Source organism: Elephas maximus, chromosome 19 (assembly GCF_024166365.1).
Source record: "Elephas maximus indicus isolate mEleMax1 chromosome 19, mEleMax1 primary haplotype, whole genome shotgun sequence".
NCBI lineage: Eukaryota > Metazoa > Chordata > Mammalia > Proboscidea > Elephantidae > Elephas > Elephas maximus.
Genome location: NC_064837.1, coordinates 17,127,111 through 17,147,820, shown reverse-complemented (window position 1 = coordinate 17,147,820; position 20,710 = coordinate 17,127,111). Strand labels below are relative to the sequence as shown.

At 40.7% G+C, this 20,710-nt stretch overlaps 1 protein-coding gene across 6 annotated transcripts in view; it reads right to left on the bottom strand.

Moving 5' to 3' along the window:
- The window catches only part of ZZEF1 (zinc finger ZZ-type and EF-hand domain containing 1), a 121,481-nt gene that overhangs the window by 54,245 nt on the left and 46,526 nt on the right, over window positions 1-20,710 (bottom strand). For all 6 annotated transcript variants that reach the window (XM_049861233.1, XM_049861235.1, XM_049861234.1 and 3 more), the window contains 12 exons: window positions 19,328-19,439; window positions 18,012-18,227; window positions 16,686-16,786; window positions 16,020-16,189; window positions 15,086-15,219; window positions 12,706-12,776; window positions 11,620-11,734; window positions 7,734-7,893; window positions 6,701-6,822; window positions 6,471-6,593; window positions 5,407-5,573; window positions 715-796 (listed from right to left, as the gene is read on the bottom strand). In XM_049861233.1, coding sequence (XP_049717190.1) covers window positions 715-796; window positions 5,407-5,573; window positions 6,471-6,593; window positions 6,701-6,822; window positions 7,734-7,893; window positions 11,620-11,734; window positions 12,706-12,776; window positions 15,086-15,219; window positions 16,020-16,189; window positions 16,686-16,786; window positions 18,012-18,227; window positions 19,328-19,439 — 1,573 coding nt within the window. The remainder of the gene's footprint in view (window positions 1-714; window positions 797-5,406; window positions 5,574-6,470; window positions 6,594-6,700; window positions 6,823-7,733; window positions 7,894-11,619; window positions 11,735-12,705; window positions 12,777-15,085; window positions 15,220-16,019; window positions 16,190-16,685; window positions 16,787-18,011; window positions 18,228-19,327; window positions 19,440-20,710) is intronic.

Genomic DNA, 20,710 nt, shown 5'->3' with positions numbered 1-20,710 from the left:
TCATGACCAAAAAAAAAAATTAAATTTAAAATTGGCTTCTACTCCTACCATCAGTCTAAAACTACTAAAGGAGAAATGTACAAAGGGGACCGAGACAGGAAATTCACAACTGCACTTCAAGAAGAAGCGAGGCTAGCAGTTTTTCTACACCTTGGATGCCTATCTGCCCACCACCTACTCTGCCAGGGATCATGTTTACTGACTCCTCTGCTCCCAGCTAAGACCACTGGCCACAGAGAGAAGGTAAACGGTCTGAGACACTACTTAACCTCCCTGTCCAAGAGATCATGCAGCCCTAACTGTGCAGTGGGTCTTTACCAGCTTCTGGACCCACCAACCCTTCCTTGCTAAGGATTACAATTCTCCATTGACTCTGGCCAATGCTCATATAAACCAAGGGTTGGCAAACTTTTCCTGTAAAAAACCAGACAGTAAATATTTTAGGCCTTGCAGGCCATACAGTCTCTGTTGTGACTACTCAACTCTGCCACTGTGGTGCCAAAGTATCTACAAAAGATCTCTAAACAAATTGGTGTGGCTGTGTTGCAAAAAAACTTTATTGACAAAACAGGGGATGGATTGTAGTTTGCTGACTACAGATACAAACTGTTCCTTTTACAGAAGTACACTATAATGCTTCCACTGTCCCCTAAGAGCTGACAAAAGGAGAACTGGTGCAGAAGTATTTTACCTCCTTGTAGGAACACCACTCACCCTGGGCCATTTCTCAGTGCCCACTTTTGTGTCATAGCGTGTTTTTCCACCTCTCGCGTCAGTAAATTCCAGATAATCATACCTGTAAAACATAATCTCTATTACTTTCCCTTTCTCATTTTTGATCTATTATTACTTGAGGCCACCATTCATCTGTCCATCTGTCATACTGTGGTGGTTTGTGTATTACTGTGATGCTGGAAGCTATGGCACCAGTATCTCAAATACCAGCAGGGTCACCCAGGGTGGACAGGTTTCAGCAGAGCTTCCAGACTAAGACAGACTTGGAAGAAAGACCTGGCAATCTACTTCCATAAAAACTGGCCAGGGAAATAGCAGTGGAACACTGTCTGATAAAGAGCTAGAAATTGAGCCCCTCAGGTTCGATGGCACTGAAAATACAATTAGGGGAGGGCTGCCTCCTCAAAGTAGAGTTGACCTCAATGACATGAATGGAATAAAGCTTTTGGGACCTTCATTTGCTGATGTGGCACGACTCAAAATAAGAAGAAACAGCTGAAAACATTCTTAATAATCAGAACATGGAATGTACAAAGTAGGAAGCTAGAAGAAAATGAAATAGAACACTTGAAGATCGATATCCTAGGCATTAGTGAGCTGAAATGGACTGGTATTGGCCATTTTGATTCGGGCAACCATATGTTCTACTATGCCAGGAATGACAAGCTGAAGGAAACGGTGTCATGTTCATTGTCAAAAAGAACATTTCAAGATCTATCCTGAAGTACAGTGCTGCCAGTGACAGGATAATATCCATACACCTACAAGGAAGATCACTTAATATAACTATTACTCAAATCTAGGCACCAACCACTAAGGCTAAAAATGAAGAAACTGAAGATTTTTACAAACTTCTGCAGTCTGAAATTGATCAAACATGCAATCAAGATGCACTGATAATTACTGGTGATCGGAATGTGAAAGTTGGAAACAAATACAGCCTTTGTGACATAAACAATGCTAGAGATGGCATGACAGAACTTTGCAACAGAAACGACCTATTCACTGGAAATACCTTTTTTCAACAACATAAATGGCAACTATACACATGGACCTCACCAGGTGGAATATACAGGAATCAAATTGACTACATTTGTGGAAAGAGACAATGAAGAAGCTCAATATCATCAGTTAGAATAAGGCCAAGGGCCAAGTGAGGAAGAGACCATAAACTGCTCATATGCAAGTTCAAGTTGAAGCAAAGAAAATTAAAACAAGTCCACAAGCGCCAGGCTATGACCTTAAGTATACCCTATCTAAATTTAGAGACTATCTCAAGAATAGATTTCACACTAATGACTGCAGAACAAATGAGTTGCGGATTTCATCAAGGACATCATCCATGAAGAAAGCAAAAGGTCATTAAAAAGACAGGAAAGAAAGAAAAGAACAAAAAAGATGTCAGAAGAGACTCTGAAACTTGCTCTTGAATGTAGAATAGCTAAAGCGAACTAAAAAATGAGAAGTAAAAGAGCTGAACAGAAGATTTCAAAGGGCAGCTTGAGAGGACAAAATAAAGTACTATAATAAAATGTGCTAAGACCTGGAGTTAGAGAACTAAAAGGGAAGAACACACTTGGCATTTCTCAAGCTGAAAGAACTGAAGAAAAAATTCAAGCCTCGAGTTACAATACTGAAGGATTCTATGGGCAAAATATTGAAGGACGCAGGAAGCATCAAAAGAAGATGAAGGAATACAGAGTCACTGTACCAAAAAGAACTAGTTAACGTTCAACCGCTTGAGGATGTAGCATATGATCAAGCACCAATGGTACTGAAGGAAGAAGCTGAAGCTACACTGAAGGCACGGGCAAAAAACAAGGTCCCCGGAATTCAGAGAACACCAGTTGAGATGTTTTAACAAACATATGCAATGCTGGAAGGGCTTGTTGGTCTATGACAAGAAATATGGAAGACAGCTACCTGGCCAACCGATTGGAAGGGATCCATATTTGTGCCCATTCCAAAGAAAGATGATCCAACAGAATGTGAAAACCATTGGACAATATCATTAATATCACATACAAGTAAAATTTTGAAGATAATTCAAAAACAGTTGCAGCAGTACATCGACAAGGAACTCCCAGAAATTGAAGCTGATTCAGAAGAGGACAGGGAATGAGGCATACCACTGCTGATGTCAGACGGATCTTGGCTGAAAGAAAATAGTGGAAAAATGTTTACCTGTGTTTTATTGACTATGCAAAGGCATTCAACTGTGTCGATCATAACAAGTTATGGATAACATTGAGAAGAACGGGAATTCCAGAACACTTAATTGTGCTCATGAGGAACCTGCACAAACACCAAGGGGCAATCATTCAAACAGAACAAGGAGATACTGCATGGACTGTGTGGTTCAAAATCAGGAAAGGTGTATGTCAGGGTTGTATCATTTCACCATACCTATTCAATCTGTATGCTCAGCAAATAATCCTAGAAGCTGGGCTATATGAAGAAGAACAGGGCATCAGGATTGGAGGAAGACTCACCAACAATCTGTGTTATGCGGATAACACAACCTTGCTTGTTGAAAGTGAAGAGGCCTTGAAGCACTAACTCATGAAGATCAAAGACCACAGCCTTCAGTATGGATTAAACCTCAACATAAAGAAAATATAAATCCTCACAACTGGACCAATAAGCAATGTCATGATAAAAAGAGAAAAGACTGAAGCTGTCAAGGATTTCATCTGACTTGGATCCACAATCAATGCTCATGGAAGCAGCAGTTAAGAAATCAAATGATGTATTGCAGTGGGCAAATCTGTTGCAAAAGACCTCTTTACAGCATTAAAAAGCATGGCCAGATTAGTGACCAGAGTAGCTCACATGCCCAACCTACTCAGATATATTAAAATGAAACAAACAAAAATTTAGGATGCAGGAAACAAACATACAATAAATAAAAACTTCTTGATGCCTTGGAGACAACAGACAATATCAAATCACATAAAAAAAAAATAAAAAACAAAAAAAACAGGACAAGATGGCTCTAGCAAGCAGCCAAAATAAAGAACCAGAAAACCTTCTGGAGGAAGAAGATAAGGCAATGGAACTACCTGATAAAGAATCAAAAGATTAATATACAGAGCTCTCCAAGAAATCAAGAAAGAGATCAGAGAAAAGACATAAAACCAAGGAAAACATAGGAAAAAAAATCAAGGAATATACAGATAAAACCCAGGGAAACACAAACCAATAGGAGAATTTGGGAAAACAATACAAGAAAAAAACAACAAAATAAAAAGGCAATTAGAAACCATATAAAAACACCAACTAGAAATCCAAAAGATGAATAATAAAATCTCAGAAATAGACAACTCAATAGAAGAACACAGGAGCAAAACTGAGACAATGGAAGACATTATTAGTGAAATTGAAGACAAATCCCTTGACATCAATTTGAGGAAAAATCAGAAAAAAGAATAAAGAAAAATGAAGAGAGCCCAAGAAATACATGGGACACTATCAAGAGGAAAAACTTGCATGTGTTTGGAGTTCCAGAATAGGATGGGGGGAACAATAGAAAACACAGAGAATTGTTGCACATTTGCTGTTAGAAAACGTCCCTAATATCACGAAAGACAAGAAGACATCCATCCAAGAAGCTAAACGAATCCCATAAAGGACAGACCCCAAAAGAAAGTCACTAAGACATATCGTAATCAAGCTTGCCAAAATCAAAGACAAAGACGGAATTCTGATAGCAGTTAGGGGAAAACGAAAAGTTATCTACAAAGGAGAACCAATAAGACTGAGCTCTGATTACTCAGCAGAAACCATGCAGGTAAGAAGGCAAAGGAATGACATATATAAAGCCTTGAAGGAAAAAAATTGCCAGCTAAGAATTATATATCCAGCAAAATTGTCTCTCATATACAATGACGAAATCAGGACATTTCCAGGTAAACAGAAATTAAGGGAATTTGTAAAAACCAGACCAAACTTAAAAGAAATACCAGAGGTAAGTCCTCTGATTAGAGAACCAACAACATGAGACTACAATCCAAAATTAGGACATGCACAGGACAGATCAAACAGATACCAACCCAGATAAAGAATTCTCAATAATAAAACAAAGCTAAAAGACTAAAAATAGGGAACCGGAGACGTCAATATGAAAATAATGACAACGTTAAAGTGTTAAAAAGTGAAGATGTTACTTTGAGGACTAAAGCGTGTCTGACCCACACCATGGTATTTTCAATCGTCTCATATGCATGCAAAAGCTGGACAATGAATAAAGAAGACTGAAGAAGAATTGGTACATTTGAATTATGGTGTCCGCGAAGAATAATGAATATACTATGGACTGCCAGAAGAACGAACAAATCTGTCTTGAAGGAAGTACACCCAGAATGCTCCTTAGAAGTGAGGCTGGCAAGACTTTGTCTCACATACTTTGGACATGTTATCAGAAAGGACCAGTCCCTGGAGAAGGACATCATGCTTGGCAAGGTAGAGGGTCAGCAAAAAAGGGGAAGACCCTCAATGAGAATGGACGGACACAGCGGCTGTACCAATGCGCTCAAACTTAGCAACAATTGTGAAGATGGCGCAGAATCAGGTAGCATTTCATTCTGTTGTACACTGGATCGCTGAGTTGGAACCAACTCGATGGCACCTAACAACAACACTGCTTGGGGATAAAGAACATGTGAGTCTTACCTTTTTTCAGTTTCACACCTCTCATCAAATTCCACCTCAAAATAGGTTGCCCCTGGGCTAACAAAGACAGACACTTCGTGGCAATTATTTTCATAGTTATGGGCAGATTCCTTCGTCCACGTGTGTAACACCACAGGTTGTTCTTGTTGCCAAGTCTCAACGTCCAGCTATGCAAACAAACCAGTAAAGAAAACAGTTGTTTATCACTGTATATCCAGCCACGTGTAGTACACTGCATTTTTATATCAACGATCCAGACAGGGTTTAACATCCCTATACAAATCACCACACAGGCAAAAAGATACACCTGATATTCCCATCTATATATACACAACCAACATAAATCTATCATGCAGCACAGTGACCATGCAGTTTTTAGTACACTATAGTAACTCTGCAATTAGCTTAACATGGCACCTTTGAATGATGACAGAACTATTTCTTAGAAATCAGTACCAGGTATGAATTTCCAATGGAAAAGCATTCAATTAGGAGTTTAAAGGCTTCAAACTTCTAGTTCTAGCCCCAACTCTGTCACTTAGAAAATAAGCAGTTGGCAAATCTGAGTCTGGCTTTCTTTCTTTTCCTATTTTTGCTTTCTTACCTATAAAATAGTTTTTAATACATGTCCTTTCTACTCCCAAAGGATTGTTATGAGACTTAAACAAGACAGTGAAAAAACCTTTGTGAACTGTAAACTTAAGTAAAGGAGAAAATACTTTCACATACCAAACCTTCTAATTTGCCTTCCAACATATTTTCTCTTCCAAACTTCAATCTGGTTATTCACTCACATGGTTTTTACATTACTTCACGTGCTATAACAATGATGACAATGGATTATGTACAGTTTCTATGTACACTGTCTCCTTTCTGATGCTTGCCATGTCAGATCAACTTGGACTGGCACTTGGGCTTGTTAGCAAAGCCACTGATAAAACAAGGAGGTCTTCTAGAGGCAATTTATTGGTACAGGTCTGTTCTCAGTGACAAGTTTTATTAAGTATAGTCACATAACTCCCAAGAGAGGATACAGAGGAGATTCAAATGCCAATGGAAGTTACCTTATTCAGTCCTCCTTCAGGGTCACTGCAGAGCTTCTTTAACAGTTCTGTTAGGGTACTGAACTCTCTCAAGAGTGTGCAGTGTGGCATGTCTAAAGTGCAGAAGTCCAGCAGAAAGATGACCTAAAGGAAGATGAGCGAAGTACTTAGCTTCCACCTCAGACTCTGGCCGGGGATGCAGCTCACCAGCTCCCTTCCCACCATCCTAAACGGCTGCCACTTTCACTTACCAGTTGACGAGCTGCCATTGAAAACACTGAATTACATAATTTTTCCACTATAATTTTTCCACTGTACTGTGACAAAAGGGATTCCAAAATCACTCTCATCCTTGCCAGAAACTGTTGCACATCTACCAAAACATAAAGCAAACAATTAATATTTTCCATAGCAGAAATATCACTAGCTTAGTTATCATCAAAGGCAAAGCTGGAGAGTCACAGATGCTGTGCAGGGGATTCCACAACAGAAAGGACCATCCAAATGCTTTCCTCTGGGATGAAAAACAGTGCAAATTTCAGCGGAATATTACTTTTAAAGTGAGTTTTTTTCTTTTGGTCTCTGCTACTTTTCAATGAAGAGGATATGTCACTTTTATGGTGATGTTAATTAGGCAATTTGACCCAGTTACTGGTTTCTCCTTTCTCTGTTGTTTACAATGGGCTTATACAGCAGGCGTGTTAATCTGACGGGCTGAGCTTTAGGTGACAAGACCAGAAACTCTAAGCACTTTTGTCACAGCTGCTGAGACCAAGTTTGATGTAACTAAATTTTCCACATATGATTTCTCAGAACCTGCTGGCTTTCATATGATTTTCTGGGGGTTTTCATGTCATGAATTTGAGTATTTTCAGTCATCAGCAGAGATCACGGCAGCACTCACACACTTTAGGCTTTCAAAGTTCAAGAATTTCTTTTTCTGGATGAATTGATTAAAACAGGAATGAAAGACTCTACTGAAGAGTGAGACGTCATCTAAGAGTGCTGTGCGATCGCATAGGCAATGTTTAGGCTGTGAGATGACCCCATTCCACAACAAACATACTTAGGCTACCACATTCAGACAGGAAACTTTGGGTAAAAGGATAAGCTATAGACTTTAAAAAAAAAAAAAAAAAAAACCCACCAAAGATAGATATGAATTGTAATAAAGAAAAGAAAACCATATTCACACTCCGTGTGAGTTACTAAAGAAGAGAGCACGCCCATAGAGTCAAAAGCGAAACATATGTTTGTTTTCCCAGGCTTTGTATGGAGACTCACATTTTTCAATAAGGTCAACAGCCAGATCTTTGGCCCCGGTGTCTGTGCTCTTCAGCTGCAGGTAGCACCAGGAGAACAGGCTGCCCTGGACAGACCAGAACAGGGAGAAAAGCACAGAGCCAGCCTCCCCTTGGGCACCGCTGGGCATCAGCAGCTCACACTACAAGGGAGGAGACAAACAGAAAATGTTCACAACATGGCCATTCACAGGGGACAGCCAAGGGCACACTCTAAGAGCAGCCAAAACGTGATGAAAATCGGGAATAGTCGTGAAAGAGCTTTCAACCCAGAAATGACCAAGAAAAACAGTATTATGCAAACTCCTCCCTTGCCGTCCAGCTTTTTAGAACTTTACAAATGACTTTTACTCCAGAAGACATCTCCTTCTGCCACCTCGGGAACCTGACCTCACTCATTACTCTCTCACATTTTCAATTCCCTTCTCTCTGTGGTTCCTTCCCTTGAGCCTTCAATCAAATCTCTTCCTCCTCAAAAAATAATTCCTTACTCCTCTATGGCTCTCTAGCCATTCTCTTTGTTCTCAGGAGTTTTTTTTTTTTAGAGTCACTTGACCCCTAGGGATAAACTCCTGCTCACAATGAGTACCACAAGGCATGTTCATATTAGCCCTGTCTTGTACATACCCCTAAATGGAACATCCTTCCAAAGTGGAATGAATAAATAAATTGTGGCATACTCATAAAAGGAATACTGGGCACCCGTGGAAATGAATCAACTGCAGCACATACACCAACATGGATCAATTCCAAAAACACTGCTGAGTGAAAAAAGCAAGTCACAGAAAACCGTACACCATATGATTCCATTAAAGTTCAAAATCAGGCCAAACAAACATGCTGCATAGGGGTAATGAGGAAAAACAAACAAGGAAATAATGAACACAGGCTTCAGAATGGTGTTTACCTCTGGTGAGGATGGGGGAGGGTGAGCCATGGAAGGGCAAGTTGAGGGAGGGGAACTTCAAAGACACTAGTATGTTCTAGTTCTTAAAACAAATGGCTGTTTCTTTCCATTTTTCACATATACACACTCTTTTGTATGGGTTTTTCATTAAAAAAGCCACCTGCACTTGCTCTTTTTGCCTTCCCCTTCTTCCCATTTTACTTCTTCTGTTATCACTACTGATCAACACCAATCTCCAAAGGCATCACTTACCTCCTAGATATCAAATACCTTAGAGGCTCTGCTGACCCCTTTCCTTCTTGAAACTCTCTCCTCCCTCAGCTTCTGTCTCTCTTGAATTTCTTCCTGCCTCTCTGGATACTCCTTCTTACCCTCCCTGCTGCCCCTTCTAAGCCAATGTTCCTCAAGGCACCCATGGTGATATGATCACAGCTACACTCATGGCTTCAATTATCACCTCTTTGTTAATGACTGCAAAATCCTCATCTCTAGCACTGACTCATCTCCTGAGTGTCCAATCAGATCTCCACCTGATATCCTACAAGAGCCATAAATTCAACCTATTCAAAGTCTAACCACTGTCATTCTCCTCTTCAAATGCCTGCTCTTCTCCATCTCCCCCTTGTCCTTGGTTAAACTCTATTTATGGTTTCATATTGAGTTCTAGTATCATCTCCATGTTCTACTTTCCACCTCCACCAGAAGGGTTAGGTATGCTCTTCTATATCCCCACAGGACTCTCCTTGCCTCTTTTACACCCTTACTGCATTATAATTATCTGATTATATGTTTGTCTGCTCCTTAAGACTGCTCTGAAAGCAGGGGTCTTTTATCAATCATTATATCTCCTGTGTCTAGCACAGGACCTGGCACACAGCAGGAATTCAGTGGATATTGGTTCATTTAATAAATTAACAGACTCATGAAAAAAATTTCAGACTAGGCATTTCTGACTACCATTTTTTTTTAACTTAATTCATCCTTTTTCATATAACCATAAATGTTTTTACTGAAAGATAATACAAACAATTTAAGAAAATTTCTCAATTGTTTCAGTGATATTCTGGCCTCGGAGTTTAAAAGAAACCTATAACTTCCTTTGTATCACAGGCAAGTGAATCCACGTGGTAAGATTATGGGAATTTTTCTTAGACAAAAGCTATCTCCTTTCTCCACATACATCAAGCAGTAAGTCTAATGGAGTGGAAAGAGGACATGACTTAGAATCAAATGGCCTGGGTTTTAGCTGGTTCCAGCTCGTACCAGCTCCTACACAGGAGGCAGAACTAACACCTATGAAAACACTGAAGTTTTCTGCCCGGTGGCACTGATGATGTGACTGCAGAAAAGACTGGTGAGATCGAGGGCTTAGATAAGGCTCTAGGGGTCTAAAACAGGTAGAATTTCGATGAGCTATAAGAGAAAGGGAAGGTGTAGGAAATGGCAGAAATAAAGAGAGGTCAGAGTGAGTCATGGGCTAACTGGAGCAAAGAGCAAGAATTGATGAATGGTAGGTTGGAGTGAAATTTTTAAGGGAGACTAAAGAGACGGGCAGAACAGTCTGGAAATAAGACAGAACGCAGAAAGTAACCAAAGAGAAAATTAATGTGATAGAAGAAATAGGGCATTTATCAAATATGGGCTCACGGAAATAAAGTCGATATGTTACCTTAAAGAACACAGGCATCATAGTGGAAAAAAAAGAAGTTGGATTTAAAGTAATACTGAGTCTAATTACTAGTAAGCCTCAGGGTGACCTTAGAAAATGATAACCTAGTCAGAATATAAGCTCTCTAAGGTTTCTAAGAGCAAATGGGGAGATAATCATGGACTGGCCTATCATTCCAGGAAGCCGGGAATGAATGAAATCATAGTGCTAACAGCAACTGGAAAACAGTAAAGCCCTAACAAAATGTAAGAGATTTAAACACACTAACTTCAGCTACAAAATACAAGATAAGCTATCTAATGAAGCCCATGTCATTAAACACCCTAAAGGAGCGGTTTGGATTGTCCCCCGTAAAATCTGCTCTAACTCCCTGGTACCCATATTTAGCCCAAAGAGTAAAGGGATAGTACAGGATCCTATCACTTCAAAATCTCTTGGGGTGCATGGTAAAAATGCAGATTCTTAAGCCCTTATCCCTAAAACCAAAAACCCAAACCCACTGCTGTTGAGTCAATTCTGACCTTATAAGACAGAGTAGAACTGCCCCATAGGGTTTCCAAGGCTGTAAATCCTTATGGAAGCAGACTGCCACATCTTTCTCCTGCAAAGTGGCTGTTGAGTTTGAACCACCAACATTTTTGTTAGCAGTCGAGCCCTTAACCACTGCGCCACCAGGGCTCCTTGCCCTATCTCTAGAGATTCTAAATCAGTAGCTCGGCACAGGGTCCAGAAATTCAACTTTGTCAAATATCCCAAATCATTCTGACCCAACTAGTGCAGGGATCACATTTTGAGAAGTAAAATCCTTCTTTTTTTTTTCCAAAGGAAAGGGGGGAAAAAAAAATCATTAGCATAGGAAAAAGATAAAACATTTTCAGATTTGATGAGTCTGCTAATTTGTTTAATAATCTTAATTTCAAAAAATTAAAGCCATTTTCCACAAAATTCACAACATAGACATAGAACAACTGTGTGCTGGCCTCAATGACCGACACTACAAGAGGCCTTGGTAAAAACAAGGTCCACTCTTTCCAAAGGAAGTCTTAATGAGCACATTCATGCATTTGTTGCTCGTTGACTGTTGAGGGACAGGTGAGTGTCCCTTCACTCATTCACTGCAGGGGGCTGGCTGACTAGCATCCAAGGAAGGATGGGAAACCTTGTGCTCATTTGTAATGGTCACAGTAGCCAAGTTACATTCGTACAGTGCCAAAGGGGAAGACACAGGGACCACTGGATCATGTGCTCCTAAGGGGACGAGGCAAAGGGGACAGCGAGGTGGCCATCTGTTACCTCTCGGGCAGCAACAGAGAGGAGAGTGTTCATGACCGCCAGGACTTCAATGATATTCATGTCAGCCAGGTCGCTTTTCTCAGGTAAAAGTAGAAGGCCACCTGGATCTTTGTCACTGTAAGGACACAAACTAGTTATGACATATGCATGCAGGAAGGGGCTTTTCATGCTTTGTAGACGATTTCAGTGTCAATTCTATGGGATGGGAGGGGTATGGGTCAGGAAGACAGGCCATGGGCCCAGCTTGGCCTGAGCTACTGTCTGTCCACATGTGCTTATGTCAGCACAGACTCATAAATCCTCAGCTTCTCAGAAGAGATCCTGAGGAATAAATCCCCTCGACTGCCACTGTGAAATACATTTAATCTCATGACAATCTCTAATATATTTAAAGAACGCTAATTTAACAATGCAGGCTAAGCATATTCCCTGTGTCTTCAAGTATTCCTCACAAGAGACTCAGGCCCCTCCATCATCCTTGACATTTGATTTTGAGCACGTTTTTATACAGCCCTCTAAGTTTGGCATCCATACCAGATACAGTCTAACCTGCAGACAGTAGCTCAGGCCATTAATTCCCTCCCTCCTTCAATAATCTATACTTTCAGTAATGCAGCCTACGAGCCCATTAGCTTCTTCGGTAGTCAAAGCATGTAAAAATCTCCAAGTTCTCCCCCCGCCAGCACACTCTCTGTTGCTAAACTCTAAATTGCCTCTCTCCCATTCTGTGCTTTTCTGCACTTGGGTTTTAATGTAGGTGGGTTTTTAGACTTGAGTATAGGACCTCAAACTAGCTTTGGCTTCAGTTTTTGTCTTTAAAAATCTCTTAAAAGACCCTCAGTGGGTTCAGATTTAAACTGTCTTATAATGACTGGGACTTGGATTAAGCTCTTGACACGATTATTATTCTGCCACTAAGTCACCACTGTGCCTAATATTATTTTACTCCAGAAACTTGGCTTTCTAGCTGAGCAGAGGTTAAGTACATGGTTACTCCAAAAGTACATGAAAAGAAGGGACATCTCAAGAATACAACTTTGCAAAGATTGGAAATATCTGACAATTGAAAAAGAACTATAAACTTACCTAAAATACGTGCACAGCGAGCGGAAAGTGAGCTGCAGGGACTGCTTGTGCTCCTGCTCAGTGACATTCTTCTAGAAAACCAGAAAGTGTACATTCAGAAAGTCTATTCCATGTCATTCCAGAGAGCTAGAGCAGCATAAATGTCATTAACCACTGTTCCGAAGCCGGATGAAAACCAGGGTGGGCAGACAGCGTCACAGCTAATTCAATTCAAATGTAGCGATTACCTAAAGCTATTCAAGGGACTGTGGGGATTCCCAGAAGATTTAAGACTGAGGGCCTGGTCTGGCACAGGAGGGTAGGGGAGATAAGATATGGTCACAACAAATACAATTACCAGGAGGGAGAACTCCTTAGCACTGACAAGGGCTGGCAGTGCTGTTTAATTCATCAGCATGAGAAGGGAAAATATAACCCTCACCACTGCTGTCAGAAGGGATGGCAAAGGGAAAGTGCTGGGGTGCCCTGTTAATAGACAGCGATGTCATTCAAGAGGTCATATGTCTTCTTTCTACTTTTCTGTGTGGGACACATATTAGCAAAAATAATTTGCTCAGTTGCCTGGTAAATGCTTCCTGCAAGGCAGTAGCATACGGCCCTGCCCACAGTCCATGGGGTCACGTCAGCTGATGCTATTAATTAAAGGTTATAAGTTACAACGTGAGAACCAATCCCTCAAGTTTATATGCAAATTTCTCCTATATTCAGAAACACAACCTAAGGTCCTATCTCCTCTCTGAAACTTTCTTCAATCACTCAGCCTCAACATGATTCTCCCCTAAATGCCTATTACACGTGGGGTCACTTCCTCCTTGTGGAGGTGTCCCCAGCCAGAGGGCAGCCCTTTGGCATCAGAGACCACATTTCACGCTTCTTTTGTTCACCCCTCTGTGTCTACAGGCCTTCGTGCATCTCACAGAACACTTTTATTGTTTGCTAGTTGGATGTTGTTGGTACATAAAAATGTCTTTTTTGGAACCTGTATCTAGTTACCTTCATCAAATGCTTATTAGTAAGTCTACTGGCTGCTAGTTTACACAGACAATTAAAAAGACCCTACAATTACATCATCTGTGAGTAATTATTTGTTTTATTCTTTCCAAATGTTATTCAAAAAAATGTCTTTTCCTTGTCTCACAGCACTGGCTAGGCCCAGCGACCAAGACTGAAGAGAAGCAGTGAAAGTAAGAACCCTTGTCTTATTCCTAGTTTTGTGAAAGGAGTGCTTCTAGTGATCTTCCAACAAGTCCGTTGTTTAATGTAGGTTTTGCCTTCCTCTCCTTCATCAGATTAAGGGAGTTCCCATCTATTTCTAGTTGGCTAATGGTTTTGTTGTTTTAACCATCGGCAGAATTGAATTTCATTAATTTTTTTCCCCTGCATTTACTGATATGATTTTTTCCTCTCTGATTTCATTTACTGATTTTCTAATGTTAAACCTTGCATTCCTAGGGTAAACCCAACTCAGTCAATGTTTTGTTTATATGTTGTTAGACTTGTTCACCAACATTTCATTAGAATTTTTCCAACTACGTTTATAAGTAAGACTGACCCTTATCCAATTATCCCCTTAGCTTACTTATGTTTCCCTGTGTTTTACCAGCGATACAACATCGGAACCTCTAAAATTCCTTTACCTAGATGTTTCCTGACATGACTCAGAATTTTTTGCTCTATTTTACATTATCATTCATATTTTTTTCATGTGTCTCACTCATTTTCATATAGATATACTTCCTTCAGAATTTAAAAACCTGGATCTTTGTACAGGGCATTCCGTTTGGTGGCACAATGCTTATGAATACTGAAAGCATTTTTCACCCCTCAGTGCTAATGTCTGAGGAGGGTGAGAAGAACCACCTGGGGAATAAAACTTGGTTGTATTATCTTTTCAGACATATACTGAAATATTTATGGATAAAATATGTCAGCAATTTAAAACAATACTGGGGCGGGGGGAGTGGATGATATGTATTACAGGCGAAACAAGATTAACCTGAGTTTGTAATTGTTGAAGCTGGGTGATGGATACATTGGGAGAGGCAGGATTGGGGCTCATTATACTATTTAGTCTACCTTTTTTTCAGATTTTCCCATAATAAAAAGTTAAAATGTTACAAAGAAAATATGGTTGTAAGTAAGTCATACTGCTACTTTGTAAGACAACACAGGTTATGAAACAGAGATGTCACCCCCACCTTAGTGCAGTGTCACGTACTTAAGATATCTGTGTGTCCCACACAAAGCCTTACATACAATAAGTATTAGGTAAACATTTGGGAAGTTGAAACTGACATGTACTCAGAGAAAACAAAACCCAATAAGTTTCATCCTGACAGGCCTCAGGAATGGAAGCCATACTTCTAAAGTAAACAATTACCATCATGGTGAAGAGATGGTTCCGCCGGGTCTGTCGATCAGGAAAGAAGATGGCAGCCCCGTTGAGAAGGGTATTTCTGACTTCTTGTTTTAATATTTCCATGGGTGCAGAGTCTCCACTGACCCTATCCACCACTGATAAAAATGAATAATGGAATCAGCATCAATATATTCCACCCATTTACTTATATATCTGCTATAACTTGTCTGGAAACCTTGGTGGCATAGTGGTTAAGAGCTACGGCTGCTAACCAAAACGTCAGCAGTTTGAATCCACCAGGCGCTCCTTGGAAACCCTGTGGGGCAGTTCTACTCTGTGCTGTAGTGTCACTATGAGTCAGAATTGACTTAACGGAAGTGGGTTTGGTTTTTTGGTTTTATAACTAGTCTATAAACTCACTACTCTTCATTTTATAGTTAATACCAGAGTAAACAAATATTTCCATACAGGCTAGAGAGTATAAGGAAATTATTTTGTTTGTTTACATTTAACTAAAGCAAAGACTATAGACACCAGTTTTTATTTTACTATGTCTCTGTCCTTTCGAGGTGTGACTTGGCAAGGCCTTAGAAAAACTTCAAATGGGTTGCATGTGTTTCATTCTCAATTAATCATTACAGTTTCTCCCCCTCAATCTATCATCCTCATCAGGATCTGAAAGTTAAGGCTGAACTGGTATGGCAGTAAACACCCTCAATATAACACAAGTGGATATCAGAAACCAGGAGGAAGAGAAGTCTGTTGATGAAGGCATAAACCCTGGACTCACAATAGTAATCCAGAAGAGGACCAAGGAAACACTAGTCTTCCACAGAAGCAACCCCTTTCCTGGGCTCGTATGATCACAGGGCCCCTCTTCTGCATAAGAGTCCCTGCAAGCTACTAGTGCTGGGTCACATAAAAACCCAACCCTAAACAAGAAGCCAAATCCTACCATCACACAAGTGTGTGTAGAGCTCCTTGGCAGCCTCCATCCCTTTGGGGATCTGCTTTGGAGCCTTTTCCTTCTCAGAGACAACTGGCGCATCTCCCTGCAGCACCGAGAAACAGCTCTGGAGCAGCTGCAGAAGCAGAGTTTGGGCATAGATGCATTCTTCCCGTGGGCTACGGAGAGACATAGAAGATCAGAGAGGAAAGGGGAAGTTTCTTACACCCTCCAAAGCCATGCAGCTGGGCACTGGACTCAGTAAAAAGAATGCCAAGTGAGAGGAAGAAGGATGGAATGGAAAGAACACTGTACCAGGAATCTGAAAACACAGCCCCAGGCTGCCTCTGCCAACTATGAGGCCAGGAAATTCATCTCTGATCCTCAGTTCTTCCTCTGTAAATGAGGATACTAGTATAATATTTGACTTGCTGAACCCACAAGGTTGTTATGATAATCAAATGAGAAAATGTTTGTGAAAACATTGCCTAACAAAGAACTTTAACAGGAATGTGAGTTGCTATCTTCAATAACAGCCAAATCTTTCAAATCAGAACAACATAAACTAGTAGAAAGCAAAAACACTGAGAAAAAAACTGCCCATTTAGGATAGCAAAACCCAATGTTTTCAGATTTGTTTAAATGATTTTGACCTTATAATAAACGCTGACTTACTTTTGCTTCAATTTATTGTAAAAATTCCAGAAGATCTGCAAATCAAGGCCCGCAAAATCCAGAAAAGATTTATATTTAAAGCCACTTTCCTTCTGCTGCACCTAAAAAATTATTAAGACCAGAAAAAACAAACTACATTTAGAAAAAACCTGTAATGCCTCATTTACTTCTCATTGATGCTCCTTACTGCCAAAATTTGTGAACAACTATACTTGGTGTGAAACCTTCTAAAATATAGATGTGTGACTGTGTGCAGATGTACATACATATGTATTTATATATATGTATAGGTATATATATAAAACCCTACACACACGCACACATACCCAGGAAGGCTCCCTGACTTTTTTCTTTAGCTCAATATTTACATCATTATTATAGCATCATTACCACCCCCTGACTTCTTAAAAACAGCACCCTGAACTTAAGTCAATCTTTTTTTAAATCGTGCTTTAGAAGGCTTACAGAGCTTAATCCATCTTTTCTTGACAGTGATTACCATCCAGAACTATGCTGCAGTGTGTTAGGTCCCTGCCTTGCGTGCAGGCTGAAAGCCTTCAATGCTGCGCGAAATGCACCTGCTACTGCGAAGCATCTCCCTCTAGTCTGCTGACTTGTGCTGTGATGGGAGCGCTTGAATAACAAAGACCAAACCAACCATATGTAAACTGAGTCACCAGCCTCTGAGTGTGCTCTGAAGCCAAATAAAGGTCAAAAGTGGACACTGTAGTATAACCGCATATAAAAGGGCTCTAGAAGCCCACTGAATTCTTGAGGTAAGCCATGTTCTCTGTGGCGATGGCTGCAAAAACCTTCCTTTGAGTCAGTTGTCACTGTGTTTTTATTAGAGACTGTAAAAGTCAGTATCAAAAACACAAATGATTTCAAATCCTGACATTATTCAGAAGGTTATTTACCAAATCAAAAAGTACTCTTGGTATTTTTATTAAACAAACAGCACTCACCTAAACATCGGCAATAATGCTCCCAAGACTTAAAGAAGGCATGAACCCCATGAACTTGCTGTTTGTCTCCAGTCTACCGCCAGCAACCACAGTGGGGGATCTTTAATCTGTCCGTAGGTCTATTCCAGGAGACTTCCCAACCATGGCCATATGCCACTTAGGCCCTCGTTAATGCCATAAATGCCAACACCGCACTACCCTTGCCCTTTCAACATCACCATAGCAGCATGACATTTGATGTATACCCACTCATACCACACGGCTTGGATACAGCCAGGTTTTACTGGTTGGCGTTCATTTCCCTTAACAGTGTCATTGATTTTCCTAAAGGAATGAGGTCTACCAGCTGAGGAAACACTACCAGGTCATGGGCGAGCTGCTGGATGAACTGAAGGGTCTTGAGGAGGAGCGTGGCCCCACAGACACTCTCCTCAGAGTCCTTTCTGCAGTGAGCACAGACGACGCTCTGCTCTGTATCTGCTCTGGCGGGCCGCAGGTACCCACTGATGCTCAAGCCTTGCACTCCCAGGCGCTCTGCTGATTCCTGGCGAGTACACAGGAACTTCACCATCAAATACTAGAAGGGACAAGAGAGATTTAAAGAGGACTCAGAATCCCTGGATACTGATTAGAGGAATAGGAAGGCCTTCCTGGGAAGGTCTTCTATGTTTTCAGTAATTTATTAGGTACCACTACGCGTAGCACTGGGGACATAAAATATACACTTAGCATCTACAACAAATAAACAAGAGGACAACACAAATGCTGAACGAAGTCAGGCTTTGGGAAAGATCACAATAAGAGAAAAGATGTTACTTCCTCTTCAAGGTAAAAACAGGGTGAAAGAGGATGGATAAGAGAAGAACATTTGTTCTGTGGCACAGTCATTTTAAAATAGGTTTATGATAAAAACAGTCAGTGTCCTAAGGAATCATCTCGAAGTTTGCAACTGATACATATAAGCCATGTACTGGGAGCCTAAGACACAGCCTTGTCTGCTCGAAGCTAAGGCCACCGTCAAAGCCTAACTTCTGTGCAAACTGCTTCTTACAGTAAAAGTTCCTTTGTCAAGGGCCTTTCAGAATCCACTACTCAACTGTAAAAATATTTACTGAGCACCTACTATGTAATAAGCCCTAAAGATATTCTAAATTTTCTTATTTAATAAGTTTCTTACTAAGATTTATACTCGAGGTAAAAAAAAAAAAAAATTAGGTTCAAGGTTCCTTTCCTAATTACGGAAAAACACATGGTGTTTTCTCTCTCTCTGGCAGTTATGCCAGTGTACTTGCTGTTTTCTCAGCCTAAGATACCCTTCTCCACACCTTCTTGGTCTGGCTAAAGATGACAGCTTAATCAACTCTCAACACTTGGCATCACACCACCTTTCCTGGGAAGCCTTCCCTAATGAATTCCAGGCTGGATTAGATAATCTTCCAACAGCCCCCTGTATGTCCCTTTATCACAGCCCATATCACAATGTCTCTCCACTAAAGAAGGACAACTGTCTCGCCCACTAGACTATGAACTCTTCAGGGTCACAACCCTGTCTGATACATCTCTGGGATTCCAGTGCTTGCACAGGGACTGGTATGCAACAACCACTCAGGAAATGGTTCCTGGATAAAAGAAGGGGCGTGGGTAAAGACGTGGAGGCCGCAGCTCACTAATGCTTACTTTAGCAATTCTGCACTGTTGCAACTTGACATCTGCTTCATCCCACTCTTCTTCCAGCTCAAACCAGCCAATAGGATCATCCTCTCCAAGGTCATCAGATGAGCAACCAATCCTGTAAACACAAGGGTAATCACAAAACATTTTCCTATTTCTAAACTTCTCAAGGGTCTAATGAATAAGGCACTATAAGTGGCATTCAGCATATATACATATATATACAAATAGCCTGTCAATTAACAATCAAGGATGGGTGGGTGTGACACATGGTACCTCTTTGAATGTACTAAGTCGTTGGTGATAATTTCCTCTCCATTTCTCAGCCTCCTCATCTGTAAAATGGGAACTGTATCAGTCCCAAATATCGCCTGGGAATTAAGGGGAAAGTTTGCTTCTCTAGAGAATGGAGTATCAGAAGAATGAGACATAAAGTCAAGGTGCCGTAGGTGAGCTACTCAGGAGTAGTATGCAATGGAAGAGCTGGGTTTCTGCTTCCGGAAGGATCGAGAGGAGAGGCAGGTTCACTTTTCTTTCCCCTGGCTAACACATGTGTGGTCAGCCTGAGGTTTGGGCCACTTGTACCAGCTGAAGGATATGGGACCGAGCCCGTCCTCACATCCTGGAGCTCAAACAATGGAGAGCTTCAACCTTCACAGGCCTCAGTACCCTTTCCTGTTCCTTAAATCCTTCCAGGAAAACATTCAAGCTTTGAGGCTGAGAAGTACACCAGTGAATCACATCTTCTTAAAAGTTAGATACTTAGATGCTACTCCCTTTCCAGGAATGAAATAGCTAGGAGTAAGAAAAAGGGAGTCCACCATTGTTATCAGGTAACATTCCTGAAACTGTGCACCATTCAATCTGTGATACAGCCAATATGCTAGCAACACGTGGATATTCTCTATGGTAAGACAGGCAAATGGAGCATTATGGTAAGACAGGCAAATGGAGCATTATGGTAAGACATGGAAAAAGACAAGAACCCAGAATAGGTACAGATAGAAAAAATGTTCTCTCTTCTTCATATAGGTCTTCCTTGGCATAATAAGTTATGACATAGTTAGATCTAAAACTAATGGGACAGGTGGTATTCTGTCCTCGCCCCAAACCACGTCAATGAATTTCATCAATATTGTGTATTGGAGGGTTTTTTAACTCACTCTTTGAGAGTGGCGAGGAAATCTCCAAGATAGAGGGCTGGTAGGGTGTCAAAGAATAGAGAGGAGCATCCTTGTTCCCTATACCAAATACCAGGAAGGATGGAGAAAAGACAGTGGAATGCTAGTCCTCTTAAGTATAATGCTAGTCCTCTTAAGTATACCTAGCCAAACACCTGAATCCAGTCCCTGCTGACTGATCAACCAGGCAAGAAGATAAGGGCACACA